This window comes from Myotis daubentonii, chromosome 10, assembly GCF_963259705.1.
Source record: "Myotis daubentonii chromosome 10, mMyoDau2.1, whole genome shotgun sequence".
Classification (NCBI taxonomy): Eukaryota; Metazoa; Chordata; class Mammalia; order Chiroptera; family Vespertilionidae; genus Myotis; species Myotis daubentonii.
This window is the reverse complement of record NC_081849.1, coordinates 26,410,179-26,433,871: the sequence shown is the minus strand read 5'-3', so window position 1 is coordinate 26,433,871 and position 23,693 is coordinate 26,410,179. Positions and strand designations below refer to the sequence as shown.

Here is a 23,693-nt window from a genome sequence, read left to right as displayed (position 1 = left end):
GTGTTTGCCTTCTGTTGTGGTAACACCATTCCCACCAGGGTCAATCTCAAGCTGCCCGGGCGATGTTGCTGCATGTAGCACTGGATGACACAGAATGGGGGCAGCTCCTACAAGGCAGGGAGAGCTTTCTCAGCGTATTGCTGCCTTGAATTCCTCACCGAGGGGCTGCCTTGGACATATCTGCGCCGCTGTTCCTCTCTTTCCATCTTTTGATTTTCTCAGTTTCCGAGATGAATGATTATAATAGATTCAACATATTCTTTTGTTTTCTTTTTTAAATGTATTGATTTCAGAAAGGAAGGGAGAAGGTGAGAGAGATAGAAACATCAACGATGAGAATAATTGATTGGCTGCCTCCTGCATGCCCCACATTGAGAACCGAGCCGGAAACTGGACATGTGCCCTTTGCCCAGGAATCGAACCGTGACCTCCTGGCTCATAGGTCACTGCTCAACCACTGAGCACACTGATCAGCCTCCCTTTTCATCTTTGCCTAATAATCACATTTGCCACGATTCTAGCAATCACTGCAATATTCATATTGGGCTTCAGGGCTCGGGTATGTAGGGCTCATGAGGGCAGTTTCTTGTGAGAGAGCAGCATGAGGTGGTGGCAGAGTGCTAGATAGCATCGCCGGAGAGCTGGAATTTCCCCGGCTCTGCTGAAATGAAGCTGTGTGGTCTTGGGAAACTCACTCAGCCTCTCTGTGCCAGCTTCATCTGTGAAATAAAGAGGAAGATTAGAGGATTGTCACAGTCACTTCCACTTGAAAGTCCTGAGATCCCTAATGAAAGCATTGCATTGTCTACCCTGGACTCTTGTTCCAGGCTGAGGATTGTGACCCACTGTGCTTTGGAACACGTGAGTAAGACAGTCCCACTGGAGCTGAGATGCCCACAAAGTGTCCTCCTGGGCTGCCTCTCTGAGCTGGGACAAAAGTGAAACCAAACAGGGCAACGTACTCGGTGAGAACCAGGTGTGTAGAATGTATACCTTTCCACGCGATTCGCATCAATAAACAGGCATTCCTCTGCTTGTCCAACCTCGCAGTGGAAGTGCTCATGTAACCTTGATGCATTTTGAGCATTTGTTATTTGGAAGTAAAGAGGCTAACAGCCTGCCTTTCAGAAATCTCTCAAGATCCGTGACAGGTGGATATCGTGAAAGGGTTAGGGAAATGTCCTGTGCTCTCAAGTAAAAATGGTTTGAAAATTCATCAAGGCCAGAGGAACCATTCAGGAGAGATGACAAATAGAATGTGCCTGTTTAGGGATTGGCGATGAGAAATGAGCCTTTTCTGACTTGCGTGCTGGTTGTCAGAGGTGATCCCTCCAAATCCAACAGGAAGGAAATCAAAGGCTCTGGGACCCTGGTAGAGCTTCTGGGAGAATGAGACAGGAACGAGGCTGAGTTGGCCTCTCCCTCTGTCAAGAGACCTTTCCCCACTCACTGGCATCCCTCCTTCCCTGCCCTGATACCAGCACTCAGTATGTCAGCCACCATATTCTGATGAACGTAGAATAAGGAGAAAATAAATGAGGTGTCAAGGAAAAAAAAAAACATCAAAAAGAAAAAACTGTAACAGAAGAATGTCCAGGAAATGGCAGAGGATGGCCTTTTAGAAATCTGCTATAAATTTGTTGAGACTTTAAATAATCTTAATAGCAGAGGACCAAGAAATCTTGGCACATTGCCAAGTTATAACTCATGTGTAAAATTTATTTTAGCTGCATAGTGTTAAGTGATGTCTGTGAAGCAGAATGGTCACCAGAGCCCATCCTATGACACGTTATGGCCCAGAATATACAATTTTTTGTGAACAAGAAATTAGTAGCAAAGGGTACTATTAAGCGGAAGTCAAAGATAGATGGAGAGGTTCCTGTAACATGGAATCTCTGACTCATGATTTTACTAGATGCACAGGCAGTGCCATGAACAGTTTTACTTGAACAGTGATGAGATGCTAAAGGGAGACAATGTGATTTGTGTAGCATTGTTAAATGGTATTTGTTATATGGTATTTATGAATGATGTATTCATTGCTGACTTGTTTCATGACATTTGGGGATTTTTAATATCTTCTAGTATCTTGCCCAAAATTCTTATATTCAAAATATGTCCAATAAGCACATTTGCGCGCGCACGCACACACACACACACACACACACACACCCCACTACAGTTTTAGGGCCTCATTGTTTTTGTATGATTCTTAATTGGTGGGAAAGCTTTAAGGCTGATGTCCTGTTACAGCTTGTCGAATGTCTTGGTCCATATTTGCAGAAAATCTTTATATTGATTGTGTGCACTACATAAGGAGCACTTGTCAGTGATTTTAATTAGTTTGCTATAACTATGGCAACTATATGTCCTAGATTTTCTAGGATGATCCTGATTTCAAGGACTCATGTAATTGTCTCTATAAGTACATAAGTAATAGTCAGAGCATGTGCTCCAATTTTTAGCTCATGTAGCATGATCATTATATCTATATTCTATTTCAGCACAGGTCAGAGTGCTCTATTGTGCAGTTGAAATGCTACTGAAAAGAGCTGGGGTGAGGGTAAGCAACACACTGGTTAGCTTTTCTAGCTGGGGACCAGACCCAGGGCTCTCCTCCCTGGTTCCTCATCATGCAGGTCATGGTCTTTCTGTTGTTACTCGTCCTTCTCACACATCTTTTCCTACACTTCCAGCTAGCATATCAGGAACAGGCAAGTGATGTGGGAAGAAAAGGGTAGAAGGGGGATCACTAGGATTTTGCATTTGGCAAACTTTTGTTTAAAGTTGGGATTGAGGCCCTAGCCAGGTAGCTCAGTTGGCTAGAGCATCATCCTGATACACCCAGATTGCAGGTTCAATCCCTGGTCAGGGCATATATAAGAATCAACCAATGAATGCATAAGTAAGTGGAACAACAAAAATTTATGTTTCTTTCTCCCTCTCTCTCTCTCTCTCTCTCTCTCTCTCTCTCTCTCTCTCTCTCTCACACACACACACACAGATCAATAAATAAAAATTAAAGAAAAAAAGTTGGGATTGAAAAACAGAGTATGTAGTGAAAACCTTCTTCCTACCTTGAGACTTCTGGAATTGCTTGTTAGAGTAATTTAGAAGTCTAGGTGGATTTCTTTCAAGGACGGGGGAAATTGGAGATGATTGGCATTTTAACAGCAAAAGCATTTGTTTATTTGTTTGCACCATTAATTCCAATTGCTAGCATGGTGGGAAAGCATGAAATTACTCAGGGTGAAGGAGTTTGAAGGTAACATTGCTCAATGGCCAAACTAAGATTTGTGAAGAATCAAATTACTGCTCAGTTCTCTGCCCTGCATCAAAGTTAACTGCTGATATTCATTCTTTTTACTTAGAGCACTGGTTTCTTGACTGGAGACTGAGAAAATATGTTGTATCATTGCTGTAGACATTTGGGTCGGCCTTATGTGATTAGGAATTTTTTAGTGAGGGCACCTGTGTCCCAGAACCTAGGAAACACAGAACAGCTGAACCTCCGGAAGACGAGGTGCCTTGACAGAACTGGCCATTATGAAAAGTACAGTTGGAAGGCCTTTCTCAGTTCTAGGCAATTCCGGAAGCTTCTGGAGCTGTGGGTCTTCACTCCAGTGCTCCTTGACTTGTAGCACTATGCTAATTCATGAATGTCTGATATTTTCTAGTCTCCTTTTCCACTGGCTTATTTTTCAGCACCTCTAACTTCTCACGTTTTCTTTTCTTCCTTTTTCCTAAAAAAAAGCACCCTATTTTGGACTTTATTAAATGATAAATTAATTTCTATCATGGTTGGATAGCGATGCATTCCTCAACAGCTTTATTGATATGTAATTTGCATGTCAAAAAGTTCATTCATTTTAAGTGTGCAATTCAATGGGTGTTAGTATATTTAGAGAGTTAGGCAATTATCACCATAATCTAATTGTAGACTGTTTTTTATCCCCCACTAAAAAAAAAGAATCCTTGTGCCAACTGGAGTAACACCTCATCTCACCCTCTTCCTGCCCTTGGCAAGCCTAAACTACTTTCATTTTCTATAGATTGGCCCATTCTGAACATTTCATCTAAATGAAATCATATAACATGTGGATTTTTGTGTCGGGCTTATTTTTTTGTTTTGCATAATATCCTTGAGGTTCATCCATATTCTAGCATATGTCAGTACTTTGTTCTTTTTTATTGCTGAGTAATATTCCATTATCTGGATATACTACATTTGTGTATACAGTCATCAGCTAATGGATATTTGAATTGCTTTTATGCTATCATAAAGGAATTTCTTAGTTTAATTTTGGCATGTTAATTGCTAGTATATAGAAATGCAATTAATTCTTGTATGTTGATCTTGTATGTTGATCTTGTATCTTGCACCTTGCTAAACTTGTTTTTATTAGCTTTAATAGTTTTTTAGTGGATTTCTTGGGATTTTTCTGTTTTTAATGACACATCATCTGTAAATAGAGATAATTTTACTTCTTTTCTAATGGAAGTCTTTTATTCTTCTTACAGTTTATGCTTCTGCCTATCTTTAGTTCCCTACAATGCCTCATGTTTCTGAGTTAGTATCATACCTTCTCTGTTTCCTATTTTTTGTATGTTCTAAATTTTCAAGTTTAAGTAGAGATACAGAAAAGGGAAAAAAAAAAACTAGAGACTCAGATTGGCTCAAGTGTTAGCTATGATTTTTGTTTGGGCAAAGTTTGCATTCTAGCTCATAGCTCTCTGGTAAATAAATGCTGCCTTTGGGTTAGACACAGTGGTTCTCAACCTTCTGGCCCTTTAAATACAGTTCCTCATGTTGTGACCCAACCATAAAATTATTTTCGTTGCTACTTCGTAACTGTAATGTTGCTACTGTTATGAATCGTAATGTAAATATCTGCTATGCAGGATGGTCTTAGGCGACCCCTGTGAAAGGGTTGTTCGACCCCCAAAGGAGTCACGACCCACAGGTTGAGAACCGCTGGTTAGAGGATCATTAATAAGCTGTGGTCAGAGAGAGTATAGGTTCTGGGTATTGCAACAGGTTTTCTTTAGGAGGGGCTGGAGGCCTGACTTTGAAATTGATAAAGCAATATTGTTATATTAGGCATCCTATCTAATAAAAGAGAAACATGGTAATTGGCGTACGACCGCTACCCTTCCCATTGGCTAATCAGCGAGATATGCAAATTAACTGCCAGCCAAGATGGTGGCCGGCACCCAGGCAGCTTGAAACTAACATGAGGCTTGCTTGCTTCAGTGACGGAGGAAACCAACGTTCCCCGCCTGCCTTGCCGGCCTCTGAGCCTGCAGTTGGAAACATAGTTACAAATATAGAAGCTAAACAAAACCCCACAAACCTGCTTTCATCCCACCGGGATCTCAGATCTGGAGTTGATACAGAGTTTCGATTATAGAACCTAAACAAACCAGATACCTGTTTTCAGGAGCGGAGGCCTAAGAGCTGAGGCCAGAGCTAAAGCTGGCCCAGAATAAAAAAGAAAAAGAAAAAAAGGAGCAGTTGGGAGCTTCAGTCCCAGCCTGAAAACAGCCCTCAGCCCCTCACCCAGACTGGCCAGGCACCCCAGTGGGGACCCCCACCCTGAAGGGTATGTGACCAGCTGCAAACAGCCATCATCCCCTCACCCAGGCTGGCCAGGCACCCCAGTGGGGACCCCCACCCTGATCCAGGACACCCTTCAGGGCAAACCAGCCAGCCCCCTCCCATGCACCAGGCCTCTATTCTATATAGTAAAAGGGTAATATGCCTCCCAGCACCGGGATCAGCGGAGCCATGAGGCCTCCTGGCACCGGGATCAGCGTGACAGGGGGCAGCGCCCAAACCCCCTGATCGCCCTGCGGCTCTGTGTGTGACAGGGGGCGGGGCCACAACCTCCCTATAGGCCCTGCTCTGTTCCTGACAGGGGAAGGCGCCCCAAACCCCTGATCGGCCCTGCTCTGTGCCTGATAGGGGGAGCTCCCCAACCCCCTGATCACCCTGCGGCTCTGTGTGTGACAGGGTGTGGCGCCCCAACCCCCCCACCCTACGGGCCCTGCTCTGTGTGTGACGGGGTAGAGCCATAACCTCCCCATTGGCCCTGCTCTGAGTGTGAGAGTGGCTGTGTCTCAACCCCTCCCCCACCGGCCCTGCTCTGTGTGTGATGGGGTAGAGCCATAACCTCCCCATCGGCCCTGCCCTGAGTGTGACACTGGTGGTGCCCCAACCCCCTGATCGGCCCTGCTCTGTGGGTGACAGGGGGGAGCGTCTCAACCCCCTGATCGGCCCTGCTCTGTGCGTGACAGGGTACGGAGCCCCAACCCCCCGATGAGCCCTGCTCTGTGCGTGACAGGGGGTGGCGCCACAACCTCCCCATCAACCCTGCCTTGAGTGTGACAGGGGGCGGTGCCCCAACCCCCCAATTGTCCCTACCCTGAGCATGACTGAGGGTGGCATCGCAGCCTCCCAATCTGCCCTGCTCTGTCATGACAGGGTTGGGCACCCCAACTCCCCAATCGGCCCTGCTCTGAGCCCGACCAGGGGCTGCACCTAGGGATTGGGCCTGCCCTCTGCCACCTGGGAGCAGGCCTAAGCCAGCAGGTTGTTATCTCCCGAGGGGTCCCAGACTGCGAGAGGGCACAGGCCGGGCTGAGGGACCTCCCCTGCCCCCCTGAGTGCACAAATTTTTGTGCACCGGGCCTCTAGTTTTTTAATAAGAAGAATATATCTTTTTTTTTTTTTTTTTTTAAAAACTCAGAAGTTTTCTTTGTTGTTTGTTGGTTGTAATAGATTATGAATTCTAAAGTAATTTTTAAAAATATGTATTTATTGAATTTTTTTTGAGAGAGAGGAAAAGAGAGGTGGAGAGAGAGAGAGAAACATCAATCAGCTTCCCTCTCTCCATCCCTACACGCATTCTGACTGGGGATCAAGCCCAAAAAAATCAGACACATGCCCTGACCAAGAATCCAAATGGCGACCTGTGAGTGCACAGGAAGATGCTCAACCAACTGAGCCACACTAAGGCCTAAAGCATTTTTATTTATTTTATTTTTAATTGATGTATAATTGACATTTACACATTAGTTTCAGGTATACAACATCATGAGTCCATACTTGTATATATTGTGAAATGATCATCACAATAAATCTAGCTAACATCTGTCTTCATACATAGTTTCAATTTTTTTCTTGTGATGAGGACTTCAAGATCCACTATAGTTAAAAATACTGTATTGCATCTCTAAAGTACTTTTAGATTACTTGATAAGACCATTTACATGTTTCTGTGTCATAAAAAGTGAAGACACTATAATTCATGATTAGCCTTCATCATATGTATTTGGTTGAATGAACACATTTAATATTATAAGGAAATAAATGTAGTTAAAATATATAGTGGTTCCTTTGTCTCTGTATTTCCCAAGGAACTCTTTCCTTTGTAATTGATTATTTTGGTAAGAATTTCTTGAGCACCTGTTTTATGTAGAACCTCCAAGAAGTGCTGTACTATTGGGGTAATAAGCGTAAAGGGTGTTGTTTGTGGAGGGGAGGTCCCAAAGAAACAAAAGACACCATTTCTGGGATTTTTACTTCCCTGTAGAACGAAGGTTAAAACATATTGTACAACTTGAGAACTCGTACAAAATAGCATGTCGTCTCAGAACTGCAAAGGAGCACAATACAATTTGCATACATGTATGTCGAAAGTAACAAAATGATGATGTGCAATAATAAATCCAATACCCTGCTACTGATTAGGAATACCGAGATGAAAAAAACAGCCTCTGTCTTACAGACTCCAGGAGCAATAAATCAGCGCATAATTGGAGATGGAAAATGTTACTGCTTTTTGGTGGTATCTTTGGAAGAAGAGGATGGCACGCTGTGTTGTGGCTGACTGCTTTTTAATGTTGAGAGATACTGAAGATAGTAGTGTGGGCCACTTACTAAACCGGATGTGCTCAGGGGAGGCCTGCATGGTGGACTTCACAAACTCAGGGACTTCAAGTAACCACATAAGATGGTCTGAAAGTAAATCTTCTTAACTAAAATCGAGTCATGTGGATAGTTATGTCGTAGGGCACTATCTTCCTTGACAAAGGTAAATCTTTACCCTAACTGAGCCTGTCTACTGTCTTTTTTGCATCTAGGATAACATACCTTTGGAATGTTAGTGTAATCCCCCTCTTTTCCAGACCTCTAAGGGCACCATCTCCCACCAGAGCAGGAGATCACAGAGCCCCTCAATGTTACCCTGTTCCCTGATACCATCTCTATGTGCTGTAAATGTTAACTATCCTGTATGCACTGATGAAAAGAAGTATTTATGTCTTCATTTGGCTCATTATCCAGTCCCAGACATTTCCTCTCTTTGCTTTCTCCCACCTCCCTAATCTACCACTAATGAATTTCATGTACCCTCCTTACACCTCCTCCTTTGATTATAATGTGTAAAATAAACTGCAAAATTGTCATTCTCCTGAGCATTTCCTCACTCTGTTGAGATTTTGTTTCCCAGGGGCTGTCGTCAGTTTGGCTCAAATAAAGTCATAAAAATTCCTACAGGTTTGGATGTTTCTTATGTTGACAGTAGTTACTAGTAGAATGAACTTCTTGGGAAGTTGCCCCGTAAGAAGCCTTTGGGGCAGTGAGGACCACAACTCCCAGAATGCCACACTCCCCTTGCACTCTCCAGATTATGGGCGAGTTGTCCCGGCACCTCTGGCGCCAGATCGAGACTACAATTCCCAGTATACCCAGGGGCTCCGGAAACCCTGTCAAACACCACCTGTTGCCATAGCATCCGGGTCCGGAACAACCAATCTGGGTGTCCCTTCAGAGTAGAGGCGGGCCGTTTGTATCTCCCACCAACCGGAGGCATTTCGTTGTGGAGCGTGACCGGAGGAGGTGGGAGCTGAGGGCCCGCGCCTTCTCCTTGCTTCTTGGGGTCGTGGCCTTGCCCTCGCCGTGCGAGGCAAGCGTCCGGGTACGTCCACGCGCGTGTGTGCGCGTGGGGCCTGAAGTGCTCGGGGGTCCGCGCTAGGGCTCTGCAGGGACAGAAGCAGCCATGGGCGGGGCCTCCAGCACACGCCGGGTCACCTTCGAGGCGGACGAGAATGAGAACATCACCGTGGTGAAGGGCATCCGGGTGAGTGACAGTGGGCGGGCGGAGGGCCAGTACTCGGACTCGGACCCCAAACCATCGACCTTCCCGGGACCCGCTCAGCCTAGTTCCCCTCGTCCAGGCCCCCAGTGTTGTCCGGCCCGAAGCCGAGTTTTCTGCAAAGAAGCTTGAAGTTTCAAGACTTGGGACGTTCATTCAGAGCTGTGATCCGGTTGTGTGCCAAGTGCTGAGCACTGCTGGCTGGCTGGGTGGGGAGTGCCAGGTTGATTTAGATCCTCCAGAGGCTTGCAGTATAGTGTTGACTGCATTGATCACTCGTTGTGGGGCTTAATTTGAAACCCCTGCCTCACTGTACCCGTCTGTGAAATGGGGCTCGTCTTATTTCTTCTGGGTTCAGGACCCGGACCTTGCTTGTGCACTGCCCACATTACCTCTCTTGGGGCCAAGTGGCATTTTTAAGGAACCCTTTATTTGTTCTGTCATTTAGTACTCTTTATCTCATGCCACCCATTTCCCCAGCACATACACACCCACACACCCATCCATCAGAGACTTTTTTTGGCCTCAGGTGACTTTTGGCTTCTCCCTCCTTCCATTTCACTCGACATCTCGTCTTTCCAAGGCACCTCCTCTGTGGCCCGTCAGGCCTTGGTTCTGGACGAGGCCCAGTTGCTTCAGGACCGGTGCCTGCCAGCCTGATAGGGCTGGAGATAGGATTGCAGTTTTTCAGGCCACTGGAAGGAACGCCGTCAGCTCCCACCCAGACATTGTAGGGAGTTTTTAAATGCCCCCAGCCATGTGCTTGATACATAAGCTGGGAACTTGATTTTTCTCCAGGGTGGCAGTGTCCCAGCGCTAACTTCTCCCCTGCACCTGAACTTGGAGCCTCACATTTGTGGAAGTCTGCCTGACTCTAGTGAAAGGAAGCACTTTGACTTCAGAGAGTTTTATAATCGTTTTTACTTTTCTTCCTCTGTTATTGCACACCCAGCATAAGTGAATTATGTGTGTTAATTCTTAGCGTTTGTGATTAGGAAATAAAACTTATTGAGTACTTTAAAGTGTTTAAAAACTTTTTACTCTGAAACTGTTAACCTTGAGAAGAATTTTATTAAAGTCTTCTTTACAGAAACTCAGACTGTTGAACTCCATTTTTGGTCTGTGACCAGCATTTCTTTATAGCATCTTAATTAATGGCATAACCACATTTTAAAATAAGATGTCAGAGGCTGTATTCTTTGAGCTTTTGTGGTTTAATTGGTACCATTTGGAGTAAAATAACAATTACTGTAAACTCTGAGTTTTATACAGAGATTTGTTTAATCTTGCCTTTAGGCATTGAGTGTTCTAAGCCAAAGGGTAGGAAAGAAATAAAAGCAAGGAAAAGCAAAGTAAGTTTTGGGTGAGAAGACACTGGGTAGAAAAATGTATAAATCCATGTTCACATACTCTAGTACAGACACGGTAATGGCAACAAACAAAATCAAAAGAGAATTTGGCTACAGCACAGAGATACTTGTCAAATATTAGGTAAAGTTAAATAAGTGTGATAGTAGGGATAGGCATTAGATCAAAATGGGAAGATGGACTAGAAAAGCCTTTTATTTTTAAACTTAATTTTTTTTTTTTTTTTTTTTTTTACACAAAAGGAGCTATTTCCTTTGGGCACTCAACTTAATGGAGGTGTCTTATTTATTTTTTCTTGCAGGGTATGTGTTATCTATTCTGGTTCAAGCACACACCATGCTCATTTGACCTCTGTGCTTGCTTTTCTGCAGTATATACCCTTCACCTGGAATGGCCTTTCAGTGTTCTCCCTGTTGCTTCAAATCCTTTTTTCAAGGATGATTTGCAATCTCTCTGACCTTCAGTTTTCTCATCTGCAAAATGATGGGGCTTGAGGACAGCACTACGGTCTCTAATCTCTTCCAGGTTTGAAATCCTGTGAGTTTAGTGGCACCATAAGTTTCTTGTGGCCGTACTCAGCCCATCGCAGTTTCCTCTAAAAATAGCACGCTGTTGAATTGTTGAGTACTAAGGGGCCACTGTGATTTTTTTCGAGGTCTTGGTCAAAAGAACACCAACTTGGAATTAAATAGACCTCAGTTTAAATTTCATATTAGGCGTTTACCAACCTACAGCCTTGGACAAGTCTCATATTTGTTCTTGTTTCATTATCCTGAACCAGCACTACGCGATTGTGGTAAGAAGATCAGGTAAGGTATTGAGAGCACGTGGCACGTCGTGGATTTTTAATAAACGGCAGCTGTTGTGTAGGGTTCCTTCCACACCTAATATTCTAAGGTTCTTCCGCAATGCTGTGTGGTTTTGTGGAAAGAGCATGGGCTGCAGAACCAGGCAGACCTGGGTTTGGTCCTAGCTCTGCCTCTCACTTCACTGTGTGGCCCTGGACAGGCCACTTTGGATGTGTTTCCCTGTTCAGTCCATCTGGAGAATGCAGCCTAATTGTGATACTTAGGTATCCAGTGCTGCTTGTGAGAATTTGACATAATGTATGTAAGCATCTAGCACAGTGTCTAGTACTTTGAGAGCGTTTGGTACTTATATGAGTAGTAGCTGTAGCAAGAGCTGATCAGAGGATGGATAGGTAAACGGATATGAACTTAAAATAATAGGTAAAAGTAAGAATATATTGTGCTCCCACAGGCACACCTGAAGAGGTGTGGACTAGGAAAGCGAGTTCTGCAACGGATTGCCTGTGTGACAGTTGTCTTGGTGTTTTTAGATGTTTTCAGCTAATTATATTATACTTAGCTTGAAACAGTCATCTCCTCTCCCCGAGGTATGGGGAAGGATAAGCAACAATGCCAGTTTTATGTTTGTCACTGTCTTTAGGTGATGGAAACGTGGTGCTGATGAGGCCCAAACGTCACTGTTGAATTGAAGATAGGCTAGTTCAACTTGGCTGAAGAAAACTTTCCAAATTTGCCCGATTGTCAAACATTTATGGCAACACACATAGAAATGAGAGTGTACAACAGTTCAGCAGACTCGGTCACTGCAGGAAAACCAATTCTGTGTTCCACTAATAAGGATACTAATTTCATCTTCATTTATCGTAATATACAAGGAGTAACATTTAGTAAGCAACAGGAGGCTTTGGGTAATAGGCTGTGTTTAGTTATTTTAAAATACGTTTTTATTGATTTTTTTTTTTTTTTTTTGGGAGGAAGGTAGTGGGGAGGGAGAGACAGAAACATCAATGTGAGAGAAAAACATCTATCTGTTGCCTCCTGTATGCACCTTGATTGACTGGGGATCGAACCTGCAGTCTGGGCCTGTGCCCTGACCAGGAATCAAACTGGAGACCTTTTGGTGCACAGGATGCTGCTCAACCAACTGAACCACACTGGCCAGGGCTAGTGTGGTTTATTAATAGATCATGTTTCCTAGATTTTTCTTGCTTCAATAGCTAGGAATTAAAGGACCTACTTATAATTTTAAGTTTAAAGTTTCTTCTCACCTATCAGGTGTTATTTTCATGGTATATCTAAGGTCTTGTTTTTTTCTTTCTTTATTCTTAGTAATTGATAGCTTTCCCCACACTTCCATAAAATAACCCGTGTTCTTACACCTGATTCTAACTTTGAATCTGAAATAATTTACAGGCTGGATGAAAGGCCACCCTCCTGCCTTGCCCTCCTCTGCAAGTCTAAAATAAATTTCGTGTGATAAAAAAGACCAAGCACTTTTATTATGTTGCATGTGTTTAATAGGATTTTTCTGAGCACCTGCTGGGCCTGCTTGGCAAGTGTGCCTCTGCTCAGTCTTTCACAAGTTTATCTGAAACATCAGAGCTGTGAGTGAACCCTTCCAGAGCAAATGTCAACTTCAATGAATATCACTTTCAAACTAATATTTATCATGCTTTCCAGGCATAAGCTAATCTCTGCACCTGGCCTTGAAGTTGCAAGCTGAGATTCACAGGAGCTGGTACTCTGCTTACTTACATGGGACACAACTAGTGCTTTAGGAAGCTCTGACAGTGGAGAGCCTCTAAATCAGTGGTTCTCAACCTTCTGGCCCTTTAAATACAGTTCCTCATGTTGTGACCCAACCATAAAATTATTTTCGTTGCTACTGCATAACTGTAATGTTGTTACTGTTATGAATCTTCATGTAAATATCTGCTATGCAGGATGGTCTTAGGCGACCCCTGTGAAAGGGTCGTTCGACCGCCAAAGGGGTCATGACCCACAGGTTGAGAACCGCTGCTCTGAATGAAGAGGTTATTTCATATGGATGTTCTTGAGGCTCCTGGAGAGAGTACATTAATAGAAGCTGCAAATCCAGTCAGTCACTGGAATGTTAAGGCGTGTTGTCCCGGTAACCAGTTAACTGGTAGATGATTGGTTCCTTTCCATGAGTCCCTTGGGCATTGTACCATGTTCAGCTTTCTGGATGTTATACAGACTGTAGAAGTTCACATTTCCCACTAATAACAAATACAAAGAAATACAACCTACAAACTGCACACCTAAGCTAAAAATTACAACCTACAAACATAAGCTGAAAATTACATTATATAAATGGCATTTCCCCTCCTCCCATGCCCATAGGTAAGTATTTGGGAGTAATTTCTCACAAAAAATAATGGCAATTTTTGGAGCCTATGTCTTAAAATGGTAATTGTAAAGAAAACCGGTACTCTCACAGAAAATGACCTATGCTGCATGGAAGGAAGACCAAGTGAGAAAATGGGTCTGAGTCCTTTAATCGATTTGATAAGACATCTGGAAGAAGATGAGAAAAACTATTGCACAGGTGAAGGTTTGAATGGTTCTGCCTCATGTGGTTCTAACTCTCCGTCTTAGAGAATGGCAACTTAAAGGAGTCTCTTTCTCCTTCTACTCTGTTCCTTGGAAGTAGAAATACTTTTTTTTTTTTTTTTTAATCTATCTCATCCAGTCTCCTGTTCCTGAGAAATACTGGATTCTGGGTTGGTGGGTGGTGTATTTGTGCGAATTTTTGATAAGAACAGTCAAGGTGGGTGGGAAGAGATGAGTGCGGAGACCATAGAAGAGACACATATTTTCCTCTTCCTGGAGCACATGGTGTGGTGAGCAGTACAAACCCAAAATTGGCCAGCCCCATTTACTTAGATTTGTTTCCCGGAGCAATAGAGAACAGGGTGGATAACCAAAGTCAGGGGACTGAATTCTGCTGTGCGGGCAGGCCTGCTTCTCTTCTCCCTACATTAGAACAGTGGTTCTTAACTTCTGTTCATTCATAGATTGCTGTACACCTGTAAGCTGTGACTCTGCCCAGAACAATGCAATAAGCAGACCATTTTGCATACCATTGAAGTATTAATCCATAGACTCCTGAATCCATGGACCTCAGAGCATAATTCTAGCATTAATGTGTATGAGTATATGTGGGTTATTTCACCATTCTTTGCTACAAATAGTTTCTGTAAGTCGCACTTGGTATTTGCCTTGGTGGAGAGTCCAGAGATGTCTGGAAACCAGGTACAGCAGCTGTAGACCTTTATGGAAAGTTCTCTGTAAGCAAAGGTGTTTCCTAAAGAAGTTGCGTCTCATACAGAAGCTGCTTATCCGGCTCTTGCAGAAGCTTATGTTGTACTTTTGACCTCCATTTTGGGTCAGTTTCAATCACAAAGAAGAGCTGTTCTGTAGCTGCATGTTGTGTGTATAACCCTGGCCAGCATCTCTAAATCTTGGCAGCTGCTTCACAGTGAGTACCACAGTCCACAGAGGGGAGCAGGTGAGTGTGCAGGTCTGGAAGGTCAGCTCAGCAGGTATTAACTTGAGATCCAAAGGATAACATGGCTCTTGCTTGTATCCACGAAGCTGTGAGTGGACTGGGGAGAGGGTAAGTCAGTGGGAGGCTGCCATTGCTGCTCCCAGCGAAAGACCCGAGAATGCACTTAGGAATGATTTTAAGAACAGTAACAACAAAAAAGAGGTTGACTCTCAATAAGGCAACCCTACAGCATGTTTATCAACTCAAAAAATGAAGTGTGCTCCTTTGAAGGACATGCTTATAAATTTACTTAAAAAACATAACCAAAGACCATAGTTGGAAATATTCTGAATTTGACATTTAAGTAAACAGTTTATTTTTGACAAAAATGAAAACAAGAAATAATTAGTGATTAGGCTGAAAGAGACATTGCACTTTTACTACACAGAGAGCATAGATAAGGAACAATTAGCACCTTCTATGCTATCCCAGAACTCAATGCAATGGCTAGCAGCCTTTTCTTCTGTATGCCATAGAGCAGGAGCTTAGAACACAACTCAGGCTGAGCCGATGAGAGGAAACCAAGAGGAAGGCTCAGTTGAAATCCCAGTGACTGGAGCTGTATTGGTAATTGCCAAATATTTGTGGAGCACGTTAGAGTTTTCGATGCACCTGTTATCCTTCCTGTAACTCCAGACGTCGGCATTATTTCCAGTTTTCATAAGAGGACAGTGAGGCCCATGGAGGTGCCTCTCTAGGCTGGTTGTAGCTAATAGGTGGCCAGTGTTTTTTCCCTTTGTTCTGGGCAAGCTTTTTATTTTACTCTTAAAGAATGGTACTTTTGAGGCTGATTTGGGGGTTGGAGGATTTTTTGTAGCATTCGTTTTGAAAGCAGCAATAGACAATGGCAAGGCTTGGATTTTGGTGAGACGAAGATGAAGTGGTATTTAGAACTATGGTGGCTTGTCTCCAATACAGGTGAGGGTGTATAGCTAGTGCTTGATTTTTAGCAAGCACATGCACCTCTGATTAGCTTAACTATATATACTAGTATATACATCTATAGTGTAGTTGTAGTTCTTTGACTTTGACATGAGATATATAAATTCAAATATAAAATTATATTTGTCATATTAGCTTTATATATATATATTAGCTTTAAACACAAACTATATTAGATATGTAGTTTATAGTATATATTGTACATTGTAGTATATAGTATAGTATATAACACAATATAGTAAAATATACTATAAATACATATATACTATAAACATACATTGTATAACATACTATATTTGTATAATATATATTATATAGTACATGATATAGCAATTAAACTAGCTTTATGACTCTAAAACTTAAGGTTTATTTTATCTCCTTGAGAGGAAGTGGTGATAGTTTTATTTTATCATGTGGGATTGAAGGAGTGCATTGTTTAATAGTGGAGAAAGCACTGGAGTAGAGGTTGGGGGTTACTGCTTGTGGTCCTGATGTTACTCAGGATCGATCTCTCTCTCTCTCTCTCTCTCTCTCTCTCTCTCTCTCTCTCTCTATATATATATATATATATATATATATATATATATATCTTGAGAGGATTGGAGTCAGTCTTAAAGGGTTTTTCCCAAGATGTATTTCAGCTTTGCAGGGGAGTTTCAGCAGCAGTCTCAGTGGCTTTCGGTTGTTGGAAAAGATGCACCTAGCCCTGGCATCTTCAAATAGAAAGTCCCCTGGCGCTCTCCTTTCTATTTCTCTCCCAGGGAAGGAGTCATGGGGTTTTCCTTTAGAGCTGTGGTCTTTTCCTTTATTGTCTCGCCATCATTCTGCTTTAGATCCTGAGATGTAAATAACTGTTTAGGTAGAAACTATTTTGTTCACTGATGTATCCCAAGGACCTCAATTAGTACTTGGCCTAGTGAACATAATATATAGGAACTCACAATTTTGTGGAAAGGCCTGTTGGATATTTGTGCAGGGTGGGACACAGGGAAGGTAGCTTTGGTTAGGCAGTGTTGGGATGGAATGGGAAACTGGTGAGAGAAGGTGTTGGGATTTTTGAACTGGATTTTTGGAAAGGTGATTCCCTCCCAAGGTGCCAGGGAGGGGCAAAGGCAGGTAGGTGTGTGTAAAGGCAAAGAGAAGGCAATAAACAAGAAGCCGGTATGGGTGGAGAACAGGGTTCGAAGTATTACCGGAAAAGCTATGGAAGTTGAGGTTGGAGAGTTAGGCCATAAAACTAGATGATGAGGAAGTCTTCAACACCATGCAAAGAATTTGGAATTTCCTGTTGACAGAAGGTAACTTGCAGGATTTGAAGCAGGGAGTGATGTAATCAGGTTTGTATTTTAGGAGGATTATCAATGGTGCCATGAATTAGAGCAAGGGACACGGGATTGGAAAGGAGATAATGGATTCATTAAATATTTAGGGGCTTAGGAAGTCATGGCTAAGAATGAGGGAGAGAGAAGAGTCGAGGACTGTCCTACGTTTTGATTTAGGAAATTCTATGGAAGTGGTCTCATTAATGAGATTAAGAATGCAAGAGGAGATTTTTGGTGAGCACCAATTTAATTTGCAACATGTTCAGTTGGACTGCTTGTAGTCTGAAGGGGAGGTGTCCAAAAAGCAATTCGATGTATAGTTTGTCTTCTGGGATACAGGTCTTGGCTGGAGATAATGGATTTAGAATTTATTCATTATCAATAACAGTTAAAAGTAAAGAGTGAATGAGAGTACCAGCAAGAGCACTAGAGTGAGAAGAAAATGAAGGTAAAGAGCAGGGTATGGGCCCCTCTGGTATTTAAGGGTAGGCAGGGAGAGGACGCCCACAAAAGAGATAAGATGTGGCCAGAGTCCTAGCACAGCCAGGCAGTGGGATGCCAGAAAAGCCAAGGGAGGGGTTCCCAGAAGAGGGAGTTACCGAAGGTGTTAGATGCTAAAGGGAACCCACCTAAATGAAGTGCTTTATAAATAGAAAAGATTTTTTTTATAGAAATATAAACATAAAGGTTATTTGTGTGATCAGTGGTGACTTTTACCAGAACACTTTCACTGCTGTATTGGGTTAGGGAAGGGAAATTGGAAGCAGGTCTTTGAGGGTTCAGGAGGGGACCACCCATTTACTTGACCCAGAACCCTGGGCGTCATGCTTGGTGACTTCTGCTTCACTCCCACACCTAGTCAGACACTGAGTCTGGCATGGAACGGGGTTTCGGAGTGTGACCTTGAGATTCAGGATTTCTGGGTTTGAATCCTGGTTTCACTCCTAGTGAACTGTAAAACCCAGGGCGAGTTATTTAAGCTGGCTGTGCCTGGCACACAGTAAGCACCCAGTGAATGTTAGCTGTGCTGAATTCTAAATATCTTTTGGATGTGTTCTTCCTGGATTGCCATAATAGTTTTTTGTTTTTTTTCCCCAAAACAACTTAATCATGGTACTAGAGGCCCAGTGCACGAATTTGTGCACGAGGGGTGGGGGGGGGGGAGTTCCTTGCCTGGCCAGTGATCGGGGCCAATTGGGGCCATCTCACCCAGTCCCGATTGGGGCTGATCGGGGCCAGCCAGGAGGGGGTTGGGGGAGGGACCGTGGGAGATTGGCCTGCCGCTGGAGGTGGTCAGTGCGCATCATAGCTACTGGCTGGTCATCTGGTTGTCCAGTCATCCAGTCGTAATGGTCACTTAGGCTTTTATATATATAGATATATAGATAATTTACCTATTATTAAATTTATCTGTTTTCTGTATACAGCACATGCTAATAAATTTACAAAGTTGTGCAGCTATCACCACAATTTAGTTTTAGAACATTTTCTTCACCCCAGTAAGTTCTCTCATGCCTATTTACAGTTAATCCCCACTCCCACCCCAGCCTTAGGCAACCATTTATCTACTTTCTGTCTAAATCCAGTTGCCTTTTCTGGGTAGTTCATAGAAATGGAATTAGACGATCTGAGGCCTTTTGTGTCTGGCTTCCTTCACTTTAATTCTCTTCTAGTTTTTTCTATGTTGTAGCATATATCAGAACTTCATTTCTTTTTATTGCTGAATTGTATTCCATGGTATGGAAATATAATGTTTTGTTTATCCATTCACCAGTAGATGGACATTTGTTTGTTTTCACTCTTGCTATTATGAATAATGATGCTGTGAGCATTCCTGTGCTCGTCTTTGTATGGGCATATGCTTAATGGCTTCTTAATTGGTCCTCCTGCTTCTGTTCTTGTCCCTGTTCAATCTGTTCTATACACTGTAGCTAGAGTGATCTTTTGAAAATGTCAGTCTGATTGTGTCATTACCCTGCTTAAATCCTCCAGTAGTGCCCAGTCTGCCCCGGGATCAAGTTCAAACTCCTTAACTTGAAGGGCTTACTAAGAGTATTCAAACATAATCCTCTTTCCATCTTCTCTCACTAAGCCCCCTCTCCAGCTTCCTGCTTCAGCCATTGTTTTATTCATTCATATTGTTCCATTCATTTATTTAACCATTTATTCAGTTAACCAGGCTTATTGAGGCTCTGGGGATAACATAGTAGACAGGATAGCCACATCCTTGCTTTCATGGAGCTTTCTTTCTAGTGTGAAAGGCAGGCTGTAAACGAGAAACCATCAGATAATGGTAAGTGCTATAAAGAAAATGAAAAGGGATGATATGATAGAACTGAGGGATGATGACTCAAATCTTCTAACCTGAGTGTTCCTTAGAGCCTGCGCCCTATTGCCAACTGCCTATTTGTTATTCCTTCCTTTTGGAGTACTCTTATCCTACTCCTCTTTCTAAGTCCTATTCAGCCTTCCCAGCCCCATGCCCAGCCACACTCCCAAAGCCTACCTAGATGCCCCACCCATTACGCTTTTTGAGTACTTCATCACAGACCATCTGTCTTGAGTAGCACGCTTCATATTATATTTAAACTAGAGACCTGGTGCACGAGATTTGTGCACTGGGGGGTGGGGGGTGGGGTCCCTCAGCCCGGCCTGCACCCTCTTGCAGTCCAGGAGCCCTCGGGGGATGTCAGACTGACTGAGGGAGCAGGCCTAGGCTGGCAGTCATACATCCTTAGGGCTGCACGGAGGCGGGAGAGGCTTCCGCCACTGCCGCTGTGCTAGCCACCTGTGAGCCCAGCTTCTGACAGAGTGGCATTCCCCCTGTGGGAGTGCACTGACCACCAGGGGGCAGCTCCTGCGTTGACCACTGGTCTGCCCCCTGGTGGTCAGTGTGCATCATAGTGACCGGTTGTTCTGCCATTTGGTCTATTTGCATATTAGCCTTTTATTATATAGGATGTCTAATGATTTCCTATTTCTTCTTTACTTTAAGCAACTTGGTAATTGCTGAGTACCTAAAGTCTAGCTTAGTTCCTGGCACATAGTTGGTGCATAATAAGATCTGTTGAAGACTGATTGTGGTTAGTCTTGAACAGGAGGGAGGACCAGACCATTTCCTTTGGAACTGGAGGGAAGGAAGGAGCTAAGGCGCATTGCATGCATACATTAATTTGTAGGATTGGGGGAAGCAAGTTGAAGGAGTTCTGATGGCTTGCATTTTCTCAGAGGTTACCATTTAGTGCACAGTATAAAATGAGGAGAAGTTATTTATAATGAGCAATTAGCAGTGCATTAGAAGAAATAAAAAGTAGTGCTGTGGGGTGCATCTTGAAATCTTAAAACTGTTCTTACTTGCTTTTAGTTTTATAGCTATTAGATTTAGCCTAATTTCTTTGGGCCATTCATTATGTATTGGTATGGATGATTAAATTACTTGGATGTGCTGTACTGCTCTCTTTCTTGCTCTTTTATAATTGATTTTATTTTGTTGCTTTTTCAGCTTTCGGAAAATGTGATTGATCGTATGAAGGAAACATCTCCATCAGGCTCGAAGTCTCACCGATATTCTGGTGCTTATGGTGCCTCAGGTATTTCAGAACTTTAATATTAGAATGTTTCTGGTAGACAAATCAGAAGTTGTAAAAATTCATTCGACAATCAAGATCTTTGGCCCGTCTCTCTTTAGTTATCTGGATGTGCTTTTTCTAGGGAATATTAGACATCAGGTCAGGGTTTCTTTTAAATGTTTTGAACTAAAAGTAGAAGAGTCTGCTTTCAAACAGTGTTTTGGAATTTTTTTTTTCTCGTTCAGCTCCTGAACCCTCTGTTAGTCTTTGGAAGGTTAGTTCGTTATCTTTTTTTTGTGTAAAGTGGATTATTTACAGAGATATTAGAGATTGAATAGTAAATATTTATTAAAAAAATCAATTTAGAAAGTATTGATTTACTGTTTCCAAATTGTGAACTATCTCCCATGAGTTTATTTTCTAATGCATTTATTTTCTAAGTTTATAAACAGTCTATTTCTTTATAGTCTTAATTATTGATGAAAATATGGTGTTAAATGAAATACATAGGGAATTTTAAGCCTCATTTTATCTGTGGATCATGCAGGATAAGTGAGTATTTCTCTTTCCTTTCCTCTCCCCTACCTGATGCATCTGCTCATCCAGCTAATATTTATCGAGCACCTGCTGTGTGTGGCACTGTTCTTGTTGCCCAATCCAATGAATGGACATGTGGTTTATTGATGAAGTGGCAATGAGAAAATAGTCAGGATGGTTAATTGTGGACTAAATGAGATTTTTCTGTGTTTATTAGGGGTTGTGTGGTAAATCTGGCTACAGACAGAAATACATTGAGAAAAGTGACATGCTGTCCAAATGCCATTCACTTTTCATAGTCATGAAGTTGTAACCATGAATTCAGCTTCTGATATGTTTACAGCAGAAGGTACCAAGATAGAGAAGAAATAGTTCCTGCCCCTTTGAAACTTCTCGTTTAGTGGGAGCATTAGGAAGGCTTTACAGTTCATTAATGTTGGATAGAACGTGACCACTCCCTCCTGGCTGGAAACCCCTTCTTTGGCTTCTGGGCTGCACTCTGGTTTTCCTCTCACCTCACTTGCATCCTTAGTCTAGCCTCCTTTGCTGATTTCCACTAAGTAATCTCACCTTCTGAATAATTATGTAGATGCTGTGACTCCCCAAATTCCACCTAGCTTTGACTTCTCCATGCAACTCAACTGAGACATCTACCCACTTGAAGTCTCCACTTGGAGATCTTCCACTTAATCTAGCCAAATCTCCCCCCCACCACTTTTTTTTTTCCTCTCCACAGTTCTATCTTTCCCAGTGAATGGTACAGGTAGTCAAGCCCCAAACTGGGGTTCATCCTGTTTCCTCTGTTACTTCTGACATAGCTAGTGTTGTCAACATCATCTCCAGAACATGCTGTCAACAGCTCCAGTCCAGGTAACCAGCTTCTCTTTATCTGTCTTCTGCAGAGGCCTCTTCACTGGCCTCCTGCTTCCACTCTCGTGTCCTTAAGCTTTGCCTTGCACACAGTGGCCTTGGCAGTCTTTAAAAAAAACTACTTCATGTCTCATCCCAGTGGTGGAACATAGTGGTACATAGAATATAATTTTAACTACTTTCTTTGGCTTCTGAGACACACCATGACTTGTCTTTTTCTGTTTTTCCAACATCACCTTGATATATGGATATTGTTAAAATGGGGATTTGATCTGAAATGTAATTTGTTCTAGGTAGATTTTTTTTTTTTTTTACCTAATGTGTTAAGGAGATAGGATGATGATAATGAAATGCTGATAAATATTACTTAAATAGTGTTTATTACATGCCAGCTACTCTGCTAAGTCTTTGATATATCTTATCTCATTTAGTCCTTATAACCCTTTGAGGAAGGTGCTGTTATTAACCCATTTTACATAGAAGGAAACTGAGACTTGAAGTGATTGTCTTGCTCACAGACATACAGCTGGTAAGCAATGGAGGTGGTAGTTGAATTCTGTCTGTTAGACTCCAGAGCAAATGCTGTTAAATGTTAACCACTCTGTTTTATTGTAATTTGAATGACACCTTGCTCCCTTTGTAGAAGGGATGTGACAGAAACCAGTTGGAGGGGAAGAGCTGCCTTGTAGTGACGTTCTGCTTGAGTTCAGGAAAAAACCTTCTATCTACAAGTGATTGTTGATGTTCATAGCTTTTTTGTTGTTGTTGTTGTATTGGTTTTTCATTCAATAGTGACTTGAAGGAGAGAAAGTGTTTTCCTTCTTGGTTGGCTTCTTAATCTGACCCTTTGAGAGAGTGGATGTGGGTGGGGAGGCTTTCTGTAAATGCTCATGGTGTGGCCTGCTGGGCATGGCCCTGGCATTGTGACCGTCCGGCTGTACTGAGGAAGCCACCCCTTCCCTTTGCTGGGTTTGACATGACTGATGGACTCTTTGGTTCATGACCAGCCTGGGCACTGAAAACTCTTTGAGCACCACCTTGTATTCTGTTGGTCAGGCTAGAACTGCACTGTAAATGCTAGCCACTGGTCACCTGTGGCCTTAAGATTTAAATTAAAGTTAGTTAAAATGAAATAAAATAATTTCAGCTGCTCACTTGCACTGGTCACATTTCAGTGCTCAGTAAACCCATGTGGCTGGTGGCTACCATATTGGGCAAGTGTAGGTACAGGACATTTTCATCATCACAGGTAGTTCTGTTGCGCAGCTCTAGTCTAGACTGCATCAGTGCTCGGCGGTGTGACCTTCATCGGATGGTTTTAATGATGTGGTGACTGAGGTTATGGAGCTAGATGGCTCTGTGTGTTTGTGAATCTTGTTTTCTGCCTTTTCCACATCCCAGCTCCCCCAGGATTGTGGGTGAGTGGAAACACCAAGGAAGATTTCCCTCAGGTGTACTATCTTCACCTCAGTCTTTAACACAGCTTCCTAACTGCATGTCACAAGTGTGCTGGAGGTATTGATTCCTTAGACTCAGAGTCGCTGGGG

The 23,693-nt window shown here is 42.8% G+C and overlaps 1 protein-coding gene across 2 annotated transcripts in view; it reads left to right on the top strand.

Annotated features, from left to right (window-relative positions):
• Nucleotides 1-8,877: 8,877 nt before the first annotated feature.
• CHCHD3 (coiled-coil-helix-coiled-coil-helix domain containing 3) overlaps nt 8,878-23,693 on the top strand; it is a 272,956-nt gene continuing 258,140 nt past the window's right edge. Inside the window, exons 1-2 of one of the 2 annotated variants that reach the window (XM_059711819.1) lie at nt 8,878-9,143; nt 20,673-20,760. In XM_059711819.1, the coding sequence (XP_059567802.1) occupies nt 9,063-9,143; nt 20,673-20,760 (169 nt within the window). In that variant the 5' untranslated portion in view covers nt 8,878-9,062. The remainder of the gene's footprint in view (nt 9,144-20,672; nt 20,761-23,693) is intronic. The other variant, XM_059711820.1, reaches the window with a different exon arrangement.